At 34.8% G+C, this 20,202-nt stretch overlaps 2 protein-coding genes across 2 annotated transcripts; both read right to left on the minus strand.

The window, feature by feature from the left end:
- Positions 1-11,346: 11,346 nt before the first annotated feature.
- Positions 11,347-14,521, minus strand: spi2 (Spi-2 proto-oncogene). The gene is made up of 5 exons (XM_016455520.1): positions 14,414-14,521; positions 14,030-14,126; positions 12,299-12,423; positions 11,982-12,114; positions 11,347-11,672 (listed from the first exon to the last, which is right to left on the minus strand). Exons 1-5 carry the CDS (start codon positions 14,519-14,521, stop codon positions 11,347-11,349), a joined length of 789 nt encoding a protein of 262 aa, XP_016311006.1.
- A 1,404-nt stretch (positions 14,522-15,925) lies between these two features.
- Positions 15,926-17,757, minus strand: LOC107664892 (transcription factor Spi-C-like). The gene is made up of 5 exons (XM_016455578.1): positions 17,661-17,757; positions 17,175-17,262; positions 16,934-17,055; positions 16,730-16,826; positions 15,926-16,413 (listed from the first exon to the last, which is right to left on the minus strand). The coding sequence occupies exons 1-5, from the start codon at positions 17,661-17,663 to the stop codon at positions 15,926-15,928; spliced, it is 798 nt and encodes a 265-aa protein (XP_016311064.1). The 5' UTR covers positions 17,664-17,757.
- Between the last annotated feature and the right edge of the window lie 2,445 nt (positions 17,758-20,202).

Consider the following 20,202-nt stretch of genomic DNA (forward strand, 5'->3'; position numbering starts at 1 on the left):
ACAGTATTGACATTACTTACGATAAAGTCACTCACGATAAAGTCACTCCGTTCCCTTGACAATATACCGCTCCTTTTTTCATACCGGTGTCACTCGTTTCCAAAACGCAGTTAAAACAGCTAATTGATGCCATATTGTGACTCAAAGCTACCAGACTAGTAAAAATGCCCTTGGATTACTGGAGGATTTATTTTATGGTAATAATAAATGTTTTGATAGATGACTAAAACTCAGAAGCAAAATACATCGTACCTAGAGTGAAAATGAGAAAATTTAGGTAATTTTCGCAAAAGGCTTTAGTGACTGGCTGACTTAATAATTATACATATATTTTTTTGTCGGACCAGGTTTAAAGATTTTTTTCCCTCCCAATCATTGACTCTCATTTAACATTGTCCATTCACTCATTAAAATCTCATCTAGGATGAGGCAAACAATTTATCTTAAGAAATTCAGCACTCACCTTCAGGTTGGCCATCATCTGTCAGGAAAAAAGAAAAACAGCTCCATGAAGTTTCCTTTATTTTAGGTAACCAGGCTTTAAAATATATTTAAAAAAATATTTGGACACCTGATGTCTAAATGTCTTTCCAATAAATAACAAAAACCACTTCATTTGAAAACAAAGGTTGTGCTGTCTTTATAATAAATGTCATTTGGTTTAATATTTATATTTAACTCTGGATACTTTTTTGGGCCACTGTATTTATAGTTTGTATACAGAACTATGAGGGGAGCTTTGTCTGTCTTTAAAGCATTTAGTTTTAAACCGGGTGTCAGTATGCAGTATTGTGTTAGTTGCAGTGCATATGTCTAGACGAATAGCAAACAGTTTAAAGAGGCACATGTTGACACAGCGTTACAGTAAACCCAGCAGAGCATGATGAAAGTACTCTTGCAAACCCGAGTAAGGTGATTAGGGGAGTTAAACAAAAGCCTAACAAGATCAATGAACGCACACATTCCTAGGTATGACAGTTCTCAAATAAACCAGCTGCTGTATTTATAGATTATAATAGCATGGACACATGACTGGCACCTGACTCTTTTCAGAGTGGACAAAGCTGAAAATGAACTTAGCCTATCTCATCTTTGATTTTACTTAGAAAGCCCTGATGCTTAATTTATACCTATAAACAGACAAGCATGAGGTCATGTGACGGGAAAGTGCTGAACAGAAAGTGCTACAGGAATGAAAACGAAATGTCAATAGCTTCTGCTAGAGAGCAATGAGATTAAATTGAGATCAAATGGAAACTTTCAGAGCCTTCTGCTTCTCAGATTTACACCAGTCAAAAGTTTAGGGTGAGTAAGTTTTAAAAAAAAGAAATTAATACTTTTAATTCAGCAAGGGATGCATTAAATTGATCAAGTGACAGTAAAGCCATTTATAATGTTACAAAAGTTTCTTTTTCAAATAAATGCTGTTCTTTTTAACTTTCTGTTCATCAGAGAATCCTGTAAAAATGATTTCCCCCCAAATTATTAAGCAGCACAACTGTTTTCAACCAAATTATCTGATCTCTCCACATTCATTACTGTCGTTTTGTCTGTATACCTGATTTTTTTCTCTTTATAACTTCTAGGGAGGTTTAGGAGAAACATATGAGACCATAATGAACTTGGACCATTACTAAGAGCTCCATTAGGTCTCTAATCTGACCTCTTAAAGAGCAACCTCTGAGCAACAAAACCTTCCTCTACTATACATGATGTAAATGTCAGCAGCTTTGTCTCGGCAACCCGCTTCTGTTGCCTTGGCACAGGCTGCTGTGAATTCTGTGAGGATGCCAGCCTAGGCTGATCATGGCGCAAAAGCATCTCAGTGACCGCTTCATTCCTGCCCCCTGCTGTCAGGAGCGCATGTGAGGAGGGCCAATGCCAACACCTGTGCGCTTCTCCTTGTTTAGCCTCTTGATATTTTTGACATCTCTCGTTTTGTTTGCTGTCTCTGTCAGTCCATCTCTCCTTCACTGGGTGTTTTCTACAGTTTACTGTCACTCAGTATAGCCTCTGTTTTGTGTGTTCTGTAGCTTCATCATGCCTTATGTTGTGTTATTGTGATCATCATATGGAGTATAAAACTCCTCAAAAGTCTTGCCAAAATATTTCATAAAAATAATAAAAAATCAAATGTGAAATTGCTTGAATTCATGAGTCTTGGGACACAATTATATGGTACCTTCAGCAATGTAAAAAAAACATTTAGTTGGTCCCCTCATCTGATCGTAGGAATTTGATCCCTAAAAATGATAACACTACTAATGATAATAATATTAGTAATAATAATAATAATAATAATTTCCCCCACAGGCACTATATAAATATAACAATAACAATAATGATTATTTTATATCAAGATGTTTTTGCATGTTAATTAGTTTTATTAGACAGCTAATTTTATTATTCATTCTACCTCTGTTTTTTTGCATGTGAATTCGTCTTATTTTATTTTATTTTGTATTATTTTTTGTCTTGTGCTATGTAAATGTAACTAGTAAGAGTAATTATTATTAGTATTATAAATCAAGCTCTTTTTGCATGTGAAGTAGCCTTCTCAGACCCATAATCTTTTTATCTCTCTTTCTTTTGATCTTGTGCATGTTGTGAGAAGAGCACTATATCTATGTAATTAATAATAATAATAATTTTATTTAAGTTGTTTTTAAATATGAATTAGTCTTTTGAGACACCTAATCTTATTTTATCTCTCTCTTTTTTTGTCTTGTGCATGATGTCACCCCACAGATCACGTCTTTTGGACCTCTCTGCTCAGATTTGGCAATGACGTGGGTCCTTCCACCCATTAAAGAGCCATTTATGTCACCGTTGAGCTGACTGGTGTGGCATTCTGCCCGTTTCGAGATCCCCCTGGCTCATCCAGCAATAACGACAATTCTGAAAGGTATTGTTTTACCATCGCAACGCAGCACAACAGAATGCAGGTATGTTCAGCTGTCCCTACAGCCTCCATGAGGACAGACAGGCTCATGTTAACCCCCTACACACGAACAGTTGTTATAGCCGGCCCTCCAGCTTAATGTAGATAGAATTTAAACCTCATTTATTAAAGAACATTTTCAGTTACATGCTTTTTGTCTGACAAGCTAATGCACTGCAGCTAACTTTTTATTGTAACGACCAGCACAGACTTAAAAAGATTCATAAAAAAGTGTATGAAAGCATGGATACAGCTTTTTTTAATTGTATAAGACTGTAAAAAAACAAAAAAACAAAGTACTATTGTATGTGGAAGTCGTGCTAACTTTGCTGGAGCAGGGAATGACAGGCATCGGAGAGAGCAGGTGACAGCTTGAATGTGTTGTTTCTCTTGGAGTTGATTTATGAGTGGATCTGACATGAAGGAGCAACACTTTGACTTCTTTGACTGAGAAAAAGTGAGAGTGAAATACGCAGGGTCCAAAATGATCACTCACACAAGTAAAAGTTGGCAGTTGGCTGGTGACTGTATAAGGTATCGCAACATAATACATGATAGTTAAAGTAATTGATATGCATAATTAAAACGAATGACATACAGACCATCTACAAATAAAACATTGAGAAAAATATTTTGTTGGATACGTATAATGTTATTTTCTCCAAACTATCATGGCAACACATAAGTGAAATGTTTCTTACATTAAAACCACTAACAATAAAACAATTGCCGAAATAAAAACAGAAAAATAAATGAATAAAACATGTATATGTGTGTGTGTATGTGTGTGTATATATATATATATATACACACACACATAATATTATATATTTATTGAAGCATCATTATATCTAACTCTATTTTAATATAAAAGAATGCATAATTCATGACTGCAAAGAAATATTTATATATTTATTTATAATGATGTGTGAATGGAGCTAAATTCGCTCCATTCACACACCATTAGCTGGTGAAAAGTTCATTTTGGGCCCTGGATAAACGCCACCCCTGGTAATGTAGGGTGGTTTTGACATGGGCATTCTTTCACCTTTGACCTTATCTGTAAGTCAGTAGTCAAAGGCCAGCTAATTATCCCGATACGGCTCCAGAGATAAACTTTCCGACTTGATATACCAAAGTTTGTAGTGTTTCTTTCCATTGTTGTTTTCCTGTGGGATGCTATTTGTGATGCTGGCCTATGTGGATATAGGTCATAACCTCCATCCTTTGATATTATTTATCACAGAGATCAAAGTTCAAACAAACAAGAGCTCAGGATTCTCAGCATGATAGAGACATAAAGTCACTGCATGAAAGATAGAAGTAACAGAGAGAAGAGCGAGAGAGCGATGGGGATTAAAAGTCTGCTCATTCTGAACTATTCCAGGGGTCTGGAATCCAGTTCCCCGGGGTTCCAGCCCTGTTCATCCCTCATCCAGCCTTTTAAAGCCTGGAGACAACACTCCACAGCGATTTTTTTTTTTCAAACAGGCATGGTCACAAAGTCTAATACTCTGTCTCTTGAGGTTATTTGTGGAAGGCATCTACTGTAAATGGAATCCATCGTAATTAAATACTACAGTTGGCACTTTATCTTTCACAATAACCAATTAGAAGCCTCATTTTTTGTTATCTAAGAAAGGACAGTTGCACTGCAAAATCATTTTATTAATCGCAATTTTGGTCTTGTTTTCTGATAAAAATATCAAGAAAAAAACATTAAAACAAGGTAAAGTTACTTGAGAAGCAAAATGGTGAGATATTATGATTTGTTTTCAGAGAATATATTTTTAATGAATTATTTTTTTCTCATGGGCTAATTGTTATTATTTTTAAACATCAATCTTTGTGAATTTTATTAGATTTATGTTTAAAACTTGTAAAATAAAAACAGAAAAATACATTAATTAAAGATATATTCTCTGAAAAAAAATCTTTTTGTCTTATTCAGTTTTGTTTTCAGGTAAATTTATTTTGTTTTAAAGTGGTATTTCACCCAAAATGAAAATTCTGTAACATAAAAGAAGATATTTTGAGGATTTATTGATTTGTCCATACAATGCACCAAAACTGTTTGGTTACCAAATATTCCTCAAATTTCTTCTCTTGTGTTCTGCAGAAGAAAGACGTATTTATTTAATACAAATTTGCAACGACATGATAGTGAGTAAATGATGACAGAATTATTATTTTTAGGTGAACTAACCCTTTAAGGATATTTAGATGAAAATAAGACAACAATACTGATTAATACAAATATTTTTAGCATGTTTTCTTGATGGACAGATGGTTTCAGTCACCATTAGCATCTTTTCCAAAATCTTTTCATTTAAACCCACAAAAATTCATCACGATCAACCAGATGGCATTTGCAACTGGTGAGGGGCACATCTGCAAACCATGTACCAAAATGGATCATGCCACCTGCCTGTTTATTACCATGTTCATGAGCAACATCAAAATAGCTTCCATAACATCAATCTCCCAAATCCCCCACATTCTGCTTCATAATCCCCATTGTCCAGAGGTGGACGGATCCCATCCAGTGTGACATTTAAATGTCACAGGTGCTTGTCACGTATGATGAAATCTCATCGCATAAGAGCTGTTGTGCTCATGCATCTGAGAGATCTGCTTTCTTATACTATCCAATAAATTAAAGCCAGACTTTTCCATTTAATAATAGTAATAATGATGCAATGAAAGTCAAAGTACAAGAGCACACTCTGTGCCGCATCCTCATACTTCACCATCCATCCATTAGGCAGTGGAAGCTGATCTCTATATCATCACCCATTAAATATTTGTCCATCTAAACGCGTAGCATCCCCACTGGGCCATCAGCATTGCATCATCCATCAGAAATGCCTCTGGCACCAAAGTAAAGCTGGGCTCTACGAAACCCAGCGCCGGGTAAGTCAACACCATTCCATACCCAGAATCCCGTATACCTCAGCTGACTCTGCACTCCTAATCACCTTGACTATGTGCCATCCATCATAGCAACGGTCATGGCAATAGTTTCTTTTTATAAAGTTGCTTGGATCACCTCATCATCGAGCACAATGTGAATTCCAAAGTCGCTCCCAGAGTTCCTGATCATCCCTGAGCTTTTTATGTCTGCTTGAGTCATTTTGTCCTGCTCATTGACTGCAGGGATGATGCAAACTTCTTCACCTGCTTCTACTTCCACCAACCACCTTGAACTATATGTTATATGTTTATATGTTTTGCAGTACTTTATAGACTGTACACTGTTTATTTCATCTCATGCAACTCAAAATACGCAATTTTCGGCATTTTTTTGCTTTCGCTCTGTAATGCGGCATTGTGTATGGAGTATGTCTGCCATATGCAGCTGAAAAAACTGAAGTCCTTGTTAGTTCAGGCTGCTAATTTGTTATTAGCAAGTTTGTTAGTAATGTTGAGGTGACATCACTAATACATGTTGTTGTACATCTTGATTTGGTCAAATTTGCCATCCTAAAACATTCCTCTAACAGATTGCCCATTATACTATGTAATCTGTGGCACAATGATGGACAGAATTCGTTCTCACCTTTCTTTGTGGGCTCAGGCATGTTGAGCCGTTCTCCGGCCGACCGGGCACCAGTTGAAGGGGTTCAGTGGTGAGTCTGGGCTGCCCAATGAGTGTGGCAGGGGGTGTCCTTTAGCCAAGGGGTGTTATGATGGAGAAAAGGAGGTGAGCAAAGCTGCACCAGAGAGATTGGAAGTCAGTGGAGATGAGGGCAACGCAGGAACGTGAAGGAGAACGTAACAGATCTGGGGTGATGAATAAATGGGGTTTATATAGCTCTCATCCTAGCCCCTCCTCACTCTGTTTGATAATAGAGCCCAAATACTCCTCCCTCCCCTTCTCTCCTAAAGTCCTGGGGATTAGATGTGGCTCGCTGTGCCCTGTCTCCTCACCAGCTGGAGTCAGACAGTGAGAGGGGCTTTGGATAACGTTGCATTGCAGAAAAAAAGAAGGTATTTCTTTTGACAACGTGGCATTGTTTTGAATATCTCACAAAGACTTCTGCAGGTTATTTTTATACCGAATGCTCCACCCTTCAATCAATAGATATCAACATTTGCAATGTGTTTATCTTTCAAAATTTATAAAAAATATAATATAATAATCAAATATATTGATAAAATGTAATCAAATATTAAAACCGTATAAATAAAAAATGTGTAAAATTTACAATATTTGATCATTCATAAAAATGTAATAATATAACAAATAATAAATATTATGTAATAATAATAGTAATAAATTGTAATAACACAAATATGTATAGAAATGTATACAATTTAAAATGTATATATTTCTATAATTTATAATAATATCATATAATATTATATAATAAAAGGTAATAAAATATAATGTATAAAATAAATGCATAAAATAAAATTAAAATTAAATAATAAAAATACAAAAATATACATTTTGATATGTTTTAATACTTTTTTAAATGTTATATTTTTTCATAAAAACATTTTAAATAATATACTACATATTTACCTTCTATTCTATTTACCTTACTACATATCTATCTATTTACGTGTAAATATATGTACACATGCAAACTGCGCTTTAATACTTGGTCTTTAATCCTGCCAATGAGGTGTTTGTAATGAATATATGACCCTGCCAGTGGGTGATGTGACATTGTAACCAATTTACTATAAACCTTGGCAAGGCCCATGTCAAGGGCATTCACTATAGGCTGAATGAAAGAGATATTAGTAGGTGATGTTGTCATCCAGGGGTTCCCAGTGTCTAAGCTCCACCCTTTCGCTAGAAGGCCTCTGGGTGATATTTAGGGCTTAGTGAGAAAAAAAGGAAACATTCACTTCACCTTTCAGCCAAGTGCCAGAGATCATTTTGATTTAATGTGGATGAGGGCCAGGGGCGGTGATCTGAACAACCAGGACTATAAATTCTGTTAAGATGCCTGAGCAATGCTTTTATACTCTATAATTAGAATCTCAGCCTGAACTCTGACATTTGACATAACTAGCATGGAAAGACAGTGGAACCGTGGGATTGTTGCCATTGTCAAAACTCTAATGATCCTGTTAACGCTGTAATCCTCATTATAAATCAGGCTCTGCGTCTTGCAGACGTAACAGCAATTTGCACAGTGAAGCCCCGAAGCTTTAATAGCTTTAGCAAGTAATTACATATACTTTATGATCGGTTTTTGTGTTTCCAGAAACAACATATATCTTATTAAGAAAGATTTTAAATCCAGCTGTTTGAAACTAACATAAAGGTCAGTGACATGATGCTAATTTTTGTCCAGATCTATTCATTTCATTTCATAAAATACATTACATTTCATAATCAGAAAAGCATAAAATTCATTCTCACTTTTTTTTTTGGAGTGCATAAAGTAAAAAATGTCAACTGTCCCAATATTGTAATGATGGGGGAAAAAAGTAAAAAAATAAATCTCTTAAAAAATAAGTCTCTTAAAATATCAAATAATTTTACCTTTTTATGACATGAGAAGGTTACTTTAAGTTGTAAAATGTAAGATGCGATACGACTTATAACAAAATGATGTTATAAATTATCAATGATATTTCTTAAAAATACATTTACCTTGAAAAATATTTATATTTTACAATAAAAATTAAAAGTTAAACATTCGTATTAAACATCTGTACATATATAGGTGTAATAAAAATATATTTTTACTTATTGGTTACAACACTTGACAGTTGACCCACTGTCTGTAAAAAGTTGAAATGTAGACATTATTATGGCAAAGATTGACAAAACAAAATGTCAGCTTCTCAGAGGGTCATATATGAATGACGATAAGTAATATTAGACGGTTCTGTAACATATTGGCCCGGTTTCGCAAACGGGGCTTAGCTTAAACCAGGACTAGGCCTTAGTTAAATTAAGATATTTAAGCAACTTTTACAAAAAATGCCTTAGAAGAAAACATTACAGGTGTGCATCTTGACACAGAACATAGACACTGACATATTTTAAGATATGTCAGAGCAAGATATTTTCAGCTGAGACAGCTCAAACATGCATTTTAGTCTAGGGCTAGTTTAAGCCTTGTCTGTGAAACCGGGGGATTATGTATTAAGCCAGGACTCTTCTTTAGTAATTTCATGCTGTTCTTGTTCTGAAAGACTCTGACAGGAATTAGTCAACAGTCATTCAATCTGTAGCCGTGCTGCATTTGACACTAAAGGAATCCATGTTTACAATGGGATTTTTTTCACAAAAGCATGTCACATCATAAGTGTGTGGTCCCATTACCAAAATTAATTTGAAATTGCTTTTTTAGTTGGCAGTGTGTGTGATGTAAGTAGGTTTTGACCTGTATGAGTTTCTTTCTTCTGTTGAACAAAAAAGAAGATATTTTGAAGAATGTTGGTAACCAAACAGTCGACGGTAGCCATTGACTCCCATTGTATGGATACTATGGAAGTTAATGGCTACCGTCAGTTGTTTGGCAGAAACTCATGGAACAACTTTAGGGTGAGTAAATTCATTTTCATTTTTCTGTGAACTATCCCTTCAAGCATGACTTTTGGCCTTTATTGGTTGTGGACCCTTCAACAAGGAGCCCATTTATAACCCTGTGTGTACAGCTCTAAAGGCAGGGTGCAGGGAAAGTATCATGTGGGCCTGCCACAAAGTACACACAAAACCATTTGGACCAGACTGGTGGTTAAATCCCCATGGGGATTCAGCTCTCACAGTCACCATAAAAAGCTCAGGTTAGAGAGTCAGAGTGGCACCTGCCTGCACTAATGCACACACACGGGAGCCTAAACAAAGAAGAACAGATATCCCCTCAGAATTTCAACATCTCATTAAGATTCTGTGCATTCAGTAGAATGGAGCTTCTCCCTGTGGAGCAGGCAGTGCTTTAGATGTAGTGATCTAGTATGGAATGCATGAATACTCGCTGCAGAAATAGATTCCACTCCTCCCTGTGAATAAAACTCTGTGGAACTATAAAGGGAGAGAAACAGTCTCTAAATCACACATGTGTGAGGAGTACCCTGTGGCCAGTCAGTCAGTCAGTCAGATGGACCAAACCAAGAATCTGTCTTTAAGCAGAGTGTTGTTGATTGCTCTGGGTCCAACTTCAGTATCCACAATGATGCCAGTGAAGAGATCGACCTCACCAGCTGCTTACAGTGGCTCCAAAAACCATTCAAACACTTAAGCCATGCTTAAAAATGTATGAATTTTATTGCAGCATGTAACAAAATCTCAAAACAAGTGGCATTTATTTACTCTAAAGATAGACAGCAGAAGCACATTTAGCATTTCACAAAAAGAGGATTGCTGGGTTTTAAATGCTAAAATAATAGATAATTCTCAAAATGTATGCTCAAAATTTTTGGCTTCATGCATTCACTAAAAATTAGCTAATCGCAAAAATGAATTAGAAAAGTGAAGCAATTTCTGAGAAAAGCACAACTTCTTTGCAGGTGCCACTTGGTTTGAGATTTTGCCATGCATTGACATTCATACATTTTTAACTGTGACCCAGGTGTCCAAATACTTTTTGTGAGTAAAACTAAAATTAACTATTAAAAATCATTTTCTTTAATAGAAATAGAGCTGAAAAATATAAATATTAGATTAAAAAAAAAACATTAAACAAAAATTACGCTAAAACAAGTTTAAGTTGAAGTACTAAAATTAATCAAACTAAAATAAATATAACTGAAAGCTAAATAGACTAATAAAAATGGCATAATTGCATAAAACTAAAACTTAAAATATAAAAATAAAAGCTATATATATAGAGAGAAGATGCTTAGAAATCATTTTTGCAGATTTGTGATGTTTAACATCAGCTTTTTGCCATTAAGTAAGTTACTGTCCAGAATTAACAATTAATAATCAATAAAGTTGCTGTACAGAAAGAACAAAAAAACAGAAGGAAAAAGTTGTAGTGAGCAACAGTCAACAAGTGACAATCAAAATAAAAGCCATGTAGCAGCTTTGCCACCTACTGGGAACAAATGAGCAGTGCAGGAAGGAGATATTTACTCAGTTTTTATTTGTTTTAGTTCTTTTCAAGTTCCAGCTGAAAAACTGATAAAGACACTTGAAAAGAAATGTAGAATGAAAAAGGTTAACTATATATGACAAACGTACACATTTTGTTTTATTTATAAAAATGACTATAAAAGACATACTTTTTTAAAATGCATCAAGATACGTAAAGAACAGCAAAAAGTAAATCATTTAGATAAGAGTCTGCTATACAAAACACCACAGTTCATCACCTTCATCGAGCAAGAAAAAATTGAAACTAGTTTTACCCTCCTCCTGTTACCAAGCCAGTTAAGATACCATGAGAGTAACAAATAATGACCCTAACACACTGGAGACAATCACTGAGCTCTCATTTCAATCCACATGCTGCTTTCTTTATACCATGTTGGCTCTGTAAAGTAGAGAGGGTAGCAACACTAAACTGATAAGTCAGCTTCTTTTTCACTTTAATGATCTCCCCCGAGTGGGCGTAATTTCGCAGGGCACGGGACATTTTCTGGTAGGTCATGGGCATTCGGTTGCCCTTCCTTTGGCCCCATAGCTCTGCCACGCGCTCCTTGTGCCTGGCAGAAAAGCAGAAGACACCTACTGAAGCCGACACCCAGGACACGCAGTGGGCCATGCCTGGGTCCTCCAGCATCTCAAACAGGAAGTGGAAAAGACGTAGCTTTTTCCCTGCAATCATAGAGACGGACTGCGGTCATTTATTTTATAAAGCGTTTATTTGTGTGCGTTTGTGCATGAAGGAGTGGGCAAAAGCCTATGGAAACTATTTCCCATAAAACTTGCTTGTATTATGATAGGCATAATTAAGATAAGCATCTCTAAAACATCAATGGTGTACAAGACCAGAGAAAATGAGGGAGAACTGAGATTCTATTTGGCAGTTATGGGGTAGGACAGGCCGCTCCCGTGCTGCAGTTCCTCTAGGTTATTCCTCACCTTCGAGATAGCATCAAAATAAACCACAAAAGCAGAACTGACCTTTCTCTGCAGGTGTAATGCTGGGCAATGATTCGGCACACTTTTCAGGTGTTGTATTCAGAGTTAAAGGTCTCTCTGGTCCGTTTGGGGCATTTAACACTTGCCCATTGGGTGCATTGTGAAGGGCCGATGACTGATCAATTATGGCATTGCTGTTGCAATTCATCCTGCAGTCCGTATACGAGTCAGATCCATTTGCTTTGGCCAGAGATCCCATGACCTATTCATTTGACAGAAGAACTTGGTTTTAAAATAGAAAAGATTGGGTGCAAAAATTACACAAGGTGTTGAACTGAATGGTCTACCTGCTGAGCTACAGGTGCAGCAGGCTGCAGCTGGGACTTTTCTTGTTCTAATGCATTGTTGAAATGTTCTGCAGCAGGTAGCTTCTCTCCAGATATGTCCACATCTTCACTGGTTGACATGACAGAGAGGTCCCTCACTTCCAATGCATTACAAAAAGAGTTAGTAGCAAGTACTGAGTACTGATTAATAATAATATACTAAAGGAATATACTTAAGTGTGAGATGAAAGTAATTTTTAGACACTTAATGCATTTACATTAAACTGTATTGTAATTTTAATTCATTTTAAATGCAATTAGCTGAACTTTAGAGTGATTTTTTTGACCCACTTAAGTACATCTTAATAATAATATACTAAAGGAATATACTTAAGTGTGAGCTGAAAGTAATTTTTAGACACAATGCATTTACATTAAACTGTATTGTAATTTTAATTCATTTTAAATGCAATTAGCTGAACTTTAGAGTGATTTTTTTACCCACTTAAGTACATCTTAATAATAATATACTAAAGGAATATACTTAAGTGTGAGCTGAAAGTAATTTTTAGACACAATGCATTTACATTAAACTGTATTGTAATTTTAATTCATTTTAAATGCAATTAGCTGAACTTTAGAGTGATTTTTTTACCCACTTAAGTACATCTTAATAATAATATACTAAAGGAATATACTTAAGTGTGAGCTGAAAGTAATTTTTAGACACTTAATGCATTTACATTAAACTGTATTGCAATTTCAATTAATTTTAAATGCACTGAAATTTAGAGTGATTTTTTGACCCACTTAAGTACATCTTTATATGTTAGTTTATAATAAGAATGTCATAATTACTTATATGGTTTCTTAAAAGTGTGCTGACAAATGCACTGACAAGCATTTATGATCAACTAAAATATAGTTTAATGTCATTTCTATTGAAACGTGTATGCCATGTATTTAAATATATTTGTAATTACTCATTTGTAATGAGGAAGTTGCAAGTTAATACATTTAAAATATATTAAATGTATTATATGTGACCCTGTCTGTGAAATCCAGGCTAAAGTCTCAAAATCTAATTATGAGATAACAAGCATCAAAGTTTGATTTCAACTATTAATTTCACTATGTGTCAGTCAATATTAAAGTTATAAAGTATATTTTCACAGAATGTTCTTTACATCTTTATGAAGGATGATTTTACGGAGAAAACAGTAAAACACAAAAAATTACTTTAGCTGAGTTTTCACAGGCATGGTCACATAGTAGCAAAAAAAAAAAAAAAGTATGTTATCAACACACCAAAATATGTGTATACTTTTATATTCTTTTAAGATTTGAACAAGTATAAACTACACTACAAGTGCACATTCAATACAGTGAAGCACACTTCTTTTTCACAAGGGTTGACTTTCATTGCATTGACAAAAAGAGTAGAAAAAAATCTTCAGAATGTGTTCTTTAGTGTTCCACAGAAGAAATAAAATTGTAGAGGTTTGAAAAGACATGACGGTGCATTGGGGGGGAAAATGGTGTAGGATTTACTTTTTTTCATTCATTATTTTTGAATGCTAGTAAATTACAGAGAATAATTTTAGAGAAATTGCTAGTAAATTACACAAATAATTACAAAAGGAACTGCAAGTAACACATTAGGAATTTAAAGTCACATTAGGAAGTAGAAAAAATAATTCAAAAAATATTTTTTTATGAGTAAATGATGACAGAATATTCTATCCTTTTAAGCTTCCTTCTTACTGTTCCATAGGGCTTTTCTTCGAGATTCCTGTCTGTAATGCTCCTCAAGAAATTCCAGAATCACCTCCAAATCGGTCTGATATTCCTGCGGACTGTTCTGGTAAGAAGAAATAACTATTTGTAACTCGTACACAACAGTGGCCACTAAAAAGTATTTGGTTTGCTCTAATATAATGACACTTTAAATTGTCCAAATATGTTATTGGGCCACTGTAAAATAAAAACTATACTAAACAAAACTATAAAACATATCATTTCTTACCATGTTACAGAGTGATCCTCACTGTAGGTATTGCTGTTTCAAGTGTCGTTGTATGATAATGAATAACCAATAATTTAAGAAAAGAATGATTTGTTAATATTAGTGTGTTTTACACACAAAACGCTGTCTCGTCGAAAAGGTGCAGACTCGTTTTTATCAATAGCAAGGGGCCGTGGGAGTGAACAGGCCTTTCTCAAATGATCTACGACCGAACATAAATAACCAGCCATTTTTTGACCCAAAACCACAGTTTCTGTAGGCCCAAACATACACACCCCGATCTCGGTCTAACACATCTCTAGCGTCCACCTTTATAGAACCAGTAACCACATCCTCTTCACTCTTAGAGATAACAACCACAGCCACCTAACAATGACATGCAGGCTCCACATAAAAAATATGAAAAGCAACACAGATAAGAGAAATGCAATGTTTAAAACTTCAATCATAAAGTTTGAAAGAGCACAGTTGTTATGAGACCAGTGTTGATTGTCCAGTATGAAAATTATACAGCAGCACTGCATTAGTGTTTGATTGCTATCTTACAAAGAGGAAGGTGATTTGAGATCGGTTTGTAATATGACACATAAAGCAGTCACAAACAATCTTCTCTCTGTGAAATTAGATAAGCTTGGTCCAATGCATTTGCAAAGAAATCAGCGCAAACGTTTATACAGCGGCTTCAAGTGCATGTGTTTTACAGTGGAGAGTTTAACAAACAAATTCATTGGGATTTTCAAGACAGGCAAACTTTATTTGAGCGATAAAACAAATGATCGTATGTAAACAAGTTGAAAAAAGTAGATATAAATATACAGACAGACAGACAGACAAACAGTAGATAAAGAGTGGTCCCAGAAAGTATGTGGATACTTTAAGACACTCGTGTACTGATGTATTGATGTTATTTAATTACATACAAAATATAAAACAATTTATTTCCTGAACCATTTCTTCTTTTATTTTAAAAATGTAAAAACTTTTTTGTGAAATGTTTTGCTTAAAAAAAAAAGTGCTCTCTCTGTCATGCCATATAAGAAATTATATTTGGTTTGATATTTTTTACATAATGCAAAGACAAAAAAAAGTGTCCAAATACTTTTTGGGGCCACTGTACATATACACTGCGGTTCAAAGGTTTGGGGTCCAATTTTTTTTATGAATTTTTGAATATTATTAAAAGAAGTCACTTATGCTCACCAAGATTGCATTTATTTGATCAAAAAAAAAAAATTTGTTTAATATTATAAAAAATATTATAAATATATTATATTTTCAAATGTAATTTATTCCTGCAACGTCAACAGGATTTTTCTGGATTCTGTGATACTTAAAAAAAAAAAGTATTTATTTGATATAGAATTTTTTTGTAACATTATAAATGTCTTTACTGTCACTTTTGATCAGTTTAATGCATCCTTGCTGATAAAAGTATACATTTCCTACAAAAAAATAAAATAAAATAAATAAATAAAAAAAATCTTACTGATTTTAAACTTTTGAACCGTATAACATCCTTTTTTACATGCATCCGCTCGTTTTATACATTTTTACTATGTCAAGGTTTATTTCAAAGAATCTCCCTTGTAAAAGACAGAATTCATGGAATGACAGGGATTGGCTTTTTTGCCAGTTCACTGAGCTGAAACAACTATTTTGGGGTCCTCATGCATTGTCAGTACAGTAGCAAGATCGTACTCACACTGGTGAGAGTATTGGCCGTACCAGTAATGACAGTCTGGTAGAGGAGAGCTGTAGTAGACATGCTCAGCAGAGCCTTGTGGATGAAGGGCCATGTCTCTGTATGAAGGGCCTGAGCTGTAGCCTGACAGTGAGCTCAATCGCTGCAGTATAGCTGGATTAAACTGATAGGTGAGCTTGCGACGCACTTTCACAATCTCACCCGTGCGGCTGTAGTTGCGGAGAGCGCGTGCCATTTTCTGGTAGGTCATGGTCTTGCGGTTGCCCTTGCGTTGACCCCAGCATTCAGCCAGTTTCTCTTTATTTTTTGAGATGAAATGGAAGATGCCGCTCCCTCGGTCCATCCACTGGATGGAGTCTCCCATGTTGTCGTCGTGAAGAGCCTCATGCAGATATTCATATAAGCGTAACTTCTTACGACCTAATGAGGAAGAGGAATACACAATGCATTCAGCACTTCTGTATTATGACGAGCTCAACTTTGTTGAACATTTGGAACCATGACAATGCTGTACAGTCAGTTTCAAAACATGCACGAATATGTCAATGTCTGCTTTTATTAATTAGGTTATTATTTCTGAAAACTTGCACTTAAGTGATTTTACTGTTATATGTACAGTTATTGCAATATGGAATTAGAGAGAAAAATCAGAAACATCCTTTTAACATCAGCACATACTTTCCCACATAATGAATTATTACATTTTCAAACACACAGAAAACTAATAATGTCGCACCTTTTCCATGGCGTTGTGGTAAATTTGAGTAAAACGCTGAAGGCTCAGCAGAACACAATGGCCCCAGAGCCACATCTGGCACAATGTGAGACCATGGCTGCAGATACAGAGAGAAGCTTTGCTAGTCCCAAAACATGAGTAAAAGTATTGCAATCTAACAGTTGAAACAATTCAAGTGACAAATTAAATGAGTTGTAAACCTACTGAGGATTCATTCCAGTCATACATCGCTCCTGGAGGCTCAAAATGAGGTGTGAACTGATAGTGTGAGATAGCATGTCTCACAGAGGACTGTTGACTTTCCAAATTCTCATAGTATTTATTTTCTGACAGAGACAATTAGAAGGGGAATTAATAATAATAATAATAATAATAATAATGCATAATATATTTATATACACATTTTTTTTACTACATTTTATTAATGTTATATTTTGGTATATACCTGTGTCATAATGCCGTATCTGAGAGTGACGCTGAATTACATCAATGGCATCCTGAAAATCTTGATTGATGTCATTTTCAAGAGACCCCTGTAAAAAAAAAAGAAAGAAAAAAAAGCATAATTCTAAATTGTACAAGTATTTGTGAAATAATGACTGTATTAGGATTCTGTCTTGTTTCTCATCAATTTCTTATAAATGCAGAATTTGCTTATTAAATATATGCCTGTGGTCTCTAATAAATAAATAATTAAATAAACCACATATAAACTAATAAATAATTTAAATATAATATAATATAATGTAATAATATATAATGCAATAATATATAATATAATATCATGTAAAATAATACAATACAATACAATACAATAGAAGTTTTTAAAACAGTGAATGGTTCATCAAGTTTCAAATAATCAAGCAAATAAATATTACATAAAACAATGTATAAGAAGACTGTGATACACGCTTGAGTCAAAAAAACTCACCATTCTGGCCTTGGATAATCTAACTCTGCATCTATGTAGAGCTCAACTGTGTTCAACTGGAAATGTCCTCTATGTCTCAGTGATTATATGTGGACAGATAAATTGTAGAAAGACTACTGTTTTACTGTCCAACTAAGCAGTGCGGCCTGTTATATACATGGGTCCATTTAAATGTGCCACGTCAACATAACATGGAGCAGTCAATGATACTCTACTTCTCTTTTTGGAAATGAAGACCAGGTAGGACTCATAGTCCCTCTATTCTATAATCTCCATATCTCCATCCATGAAAAAAAGATAGACAGCGCGGTGGGGAGGGGGGGGGTGAGAGAGAGAGAGAGATTAAGCACTAGTTTATCCAGGATTCCTTCTCCTTTGTGAAAACATTTGCATTTCTGGTCAGACGCTGTCAACGGCACTTTAGTTTATTGGTCCTGTAAAAATGTATCGAGAGGCACCAAACAACAACTGCTCTAATAATCACAGCAAGAGAAAAGCTGCAGATGGCTGGGAAATTGCATTTGAGGTGGGCCACTTCAAGAAAACAAGTGCGACAGAAAACAACATTTTTTATATGGATTTTCATGTTCTTTTCATGCCTATATACAAAAATAACACCAATTCAACACTGTTTTATTTATTTTAGCCAGATTCTGTAAGTGTGTATAAGAATTTGCAAAAAACTTTATTTTCTTACAAAGCAAGCGTAGAAGCAACCCACGTCATGTTAAAGATAATCATTTCTTTCTTCCATTTAGTGATGCGTAGATAAGCTAAACAGGCAAAGACATGAAAGATGAAAAACTTGAGTACAAACTTTGTTTATCTGTCAAGCTGAAGGCAAATCATCAAAATTCTGTTCCATTTTAATGCATTTTATTCCTTTTTGCCATGTATTGTTCTAAGTTAACAACAGCAGTTAATTCATTTCACCTTCTCATGACACAAGTTTTAAATATCAACTGACTGGCTCCCATAGTTCCCCTTTCAGGTGTGCAGAGAATGAAAGTAAGAGTTTTACTGATAAAAGAACCAGCTAAATTTTATGAGACCTCAGCACTTCAGTCGACTGAGATTACCGCTGTGTTCTGGCAAATAGTCAATATGCTGGAAATGTGCACTGTTGGGTGGAAATGTGTGGCCCCAAACTGTGTCAACAACTAATCTCTCTTACAATAGTTAATAAGTTATACTGGCAAAATGGCAAATGATTTCTGCTGTCATTTACATCATCATGCTCTTATATTTGCTGTGTCTGTACACTTAACATGAATTGAAGTTGTCAAGGTAAAAGTCTTTCATTTGATTATATAATGAATACCTCCAAATAGTGCCCCAAATCTCACTAAAACCAGATAGTCTCTTCAGTACAGTGTATGAACATGTGCATGTCCAAAATGAACATAATGTACTTGTCAATCACCAAATGTCAGTAACAATGGGCTTTAGTGGCTAACTTACATGGTTTAAGTCGAACGGTATTAATTATAGTCAGACTTCCATGAATTCCAATGAAAAATATATAAATCATCTACTAAAGAAAACAGCTGTCACAGCTTGCACATCTTTGAACAACTTTTACCATCAAAAGTTCTACTAATATGCATGGGGATATAGCATAATAAACCTATTTATGAAATCCACAAAACTTTTTTCTTCTTCTTTGATGAATAGAAATGTCAAAAGGACAACATTTCTTTGAAATAGAAATCTTTTGTAACTTTATAAATGTCTTTACTGTCACTTTTGACCAATTTAACGCACCCTTGCTGAATAAAAGTATTAATTTCTTTCAAATAAAATCAAATAAATCTTACTGACCCCAAACATATCAATGAAACTTCAAACACACACACACACACACACACACACACACACACACAACCACTCAAAAGTTTGGGGTCAGTAAAACATTTTTGTAATGTAAAATTTAATGCAAAGTTTAGTTTCATTGCTGGGAAATTTTCTCAAGAACCTTACATTTGTACACTGTCCATACCTGTTTACATTTTTCAGACTTTTTTTCTTTTCTTCTGTTGACAGGGTTTAACTGTTCTGGAACATCTGTGGCAAACCTTGGAATTGTTTCCTGTCTGCTGCGGATGATAAAATGTGGGAAACTGCTTGAAGGGTATGAAAACTCACAAGGTAATTACATTTGCACTTTAATCTTCAGCATTAAAGCATCTGTTTAGCAGTAGAAATGTGACATAGTGTCAGTGAGTCACTTCTGTTTGTCATCTGAAATTACATAAAGATAATAACTGAGCACTTAGCAATAAATAATCAATGAATGATTAACTCTGAGGTTATATTACAATAAAAATCTATGGCCTTTAAATAAGCCTTTTTTTGGATCCTTCTCTTCCTCACTATCTTTCTCTAAATGTTTGTGTAAATTGTTCCATTGGTTTATGAAGTTATGTATGCGTTCATGCCTGCCGAAGTATTTACATTTTCTGGCGAAGCAGTAGCAAGGGCTTTATCTTTTCAAACAAAGAGCTGCTTTCCTTCCCCTTCTCAACCCCTATTCAAAAGGACC

This window comes from Sinocyclocheilus anshuiensis, unplaced genomic scaffold, assembly GCF_001515605.1.
Source record: "Sinocyclocheilus anshuiensis isolate Anshui unplaced genomic scaffold, SAMN03320099.WGS_v1.1 scaffold299, whole genome shotgun sequence".
Lineage (NCBI taxonomy): Eukaryota > Metazoa > Chordata > Actinopteri > Cypriniformes > Cyprinidae > Sinocyclocheilus > Sinocyclocheilus anshuiensis.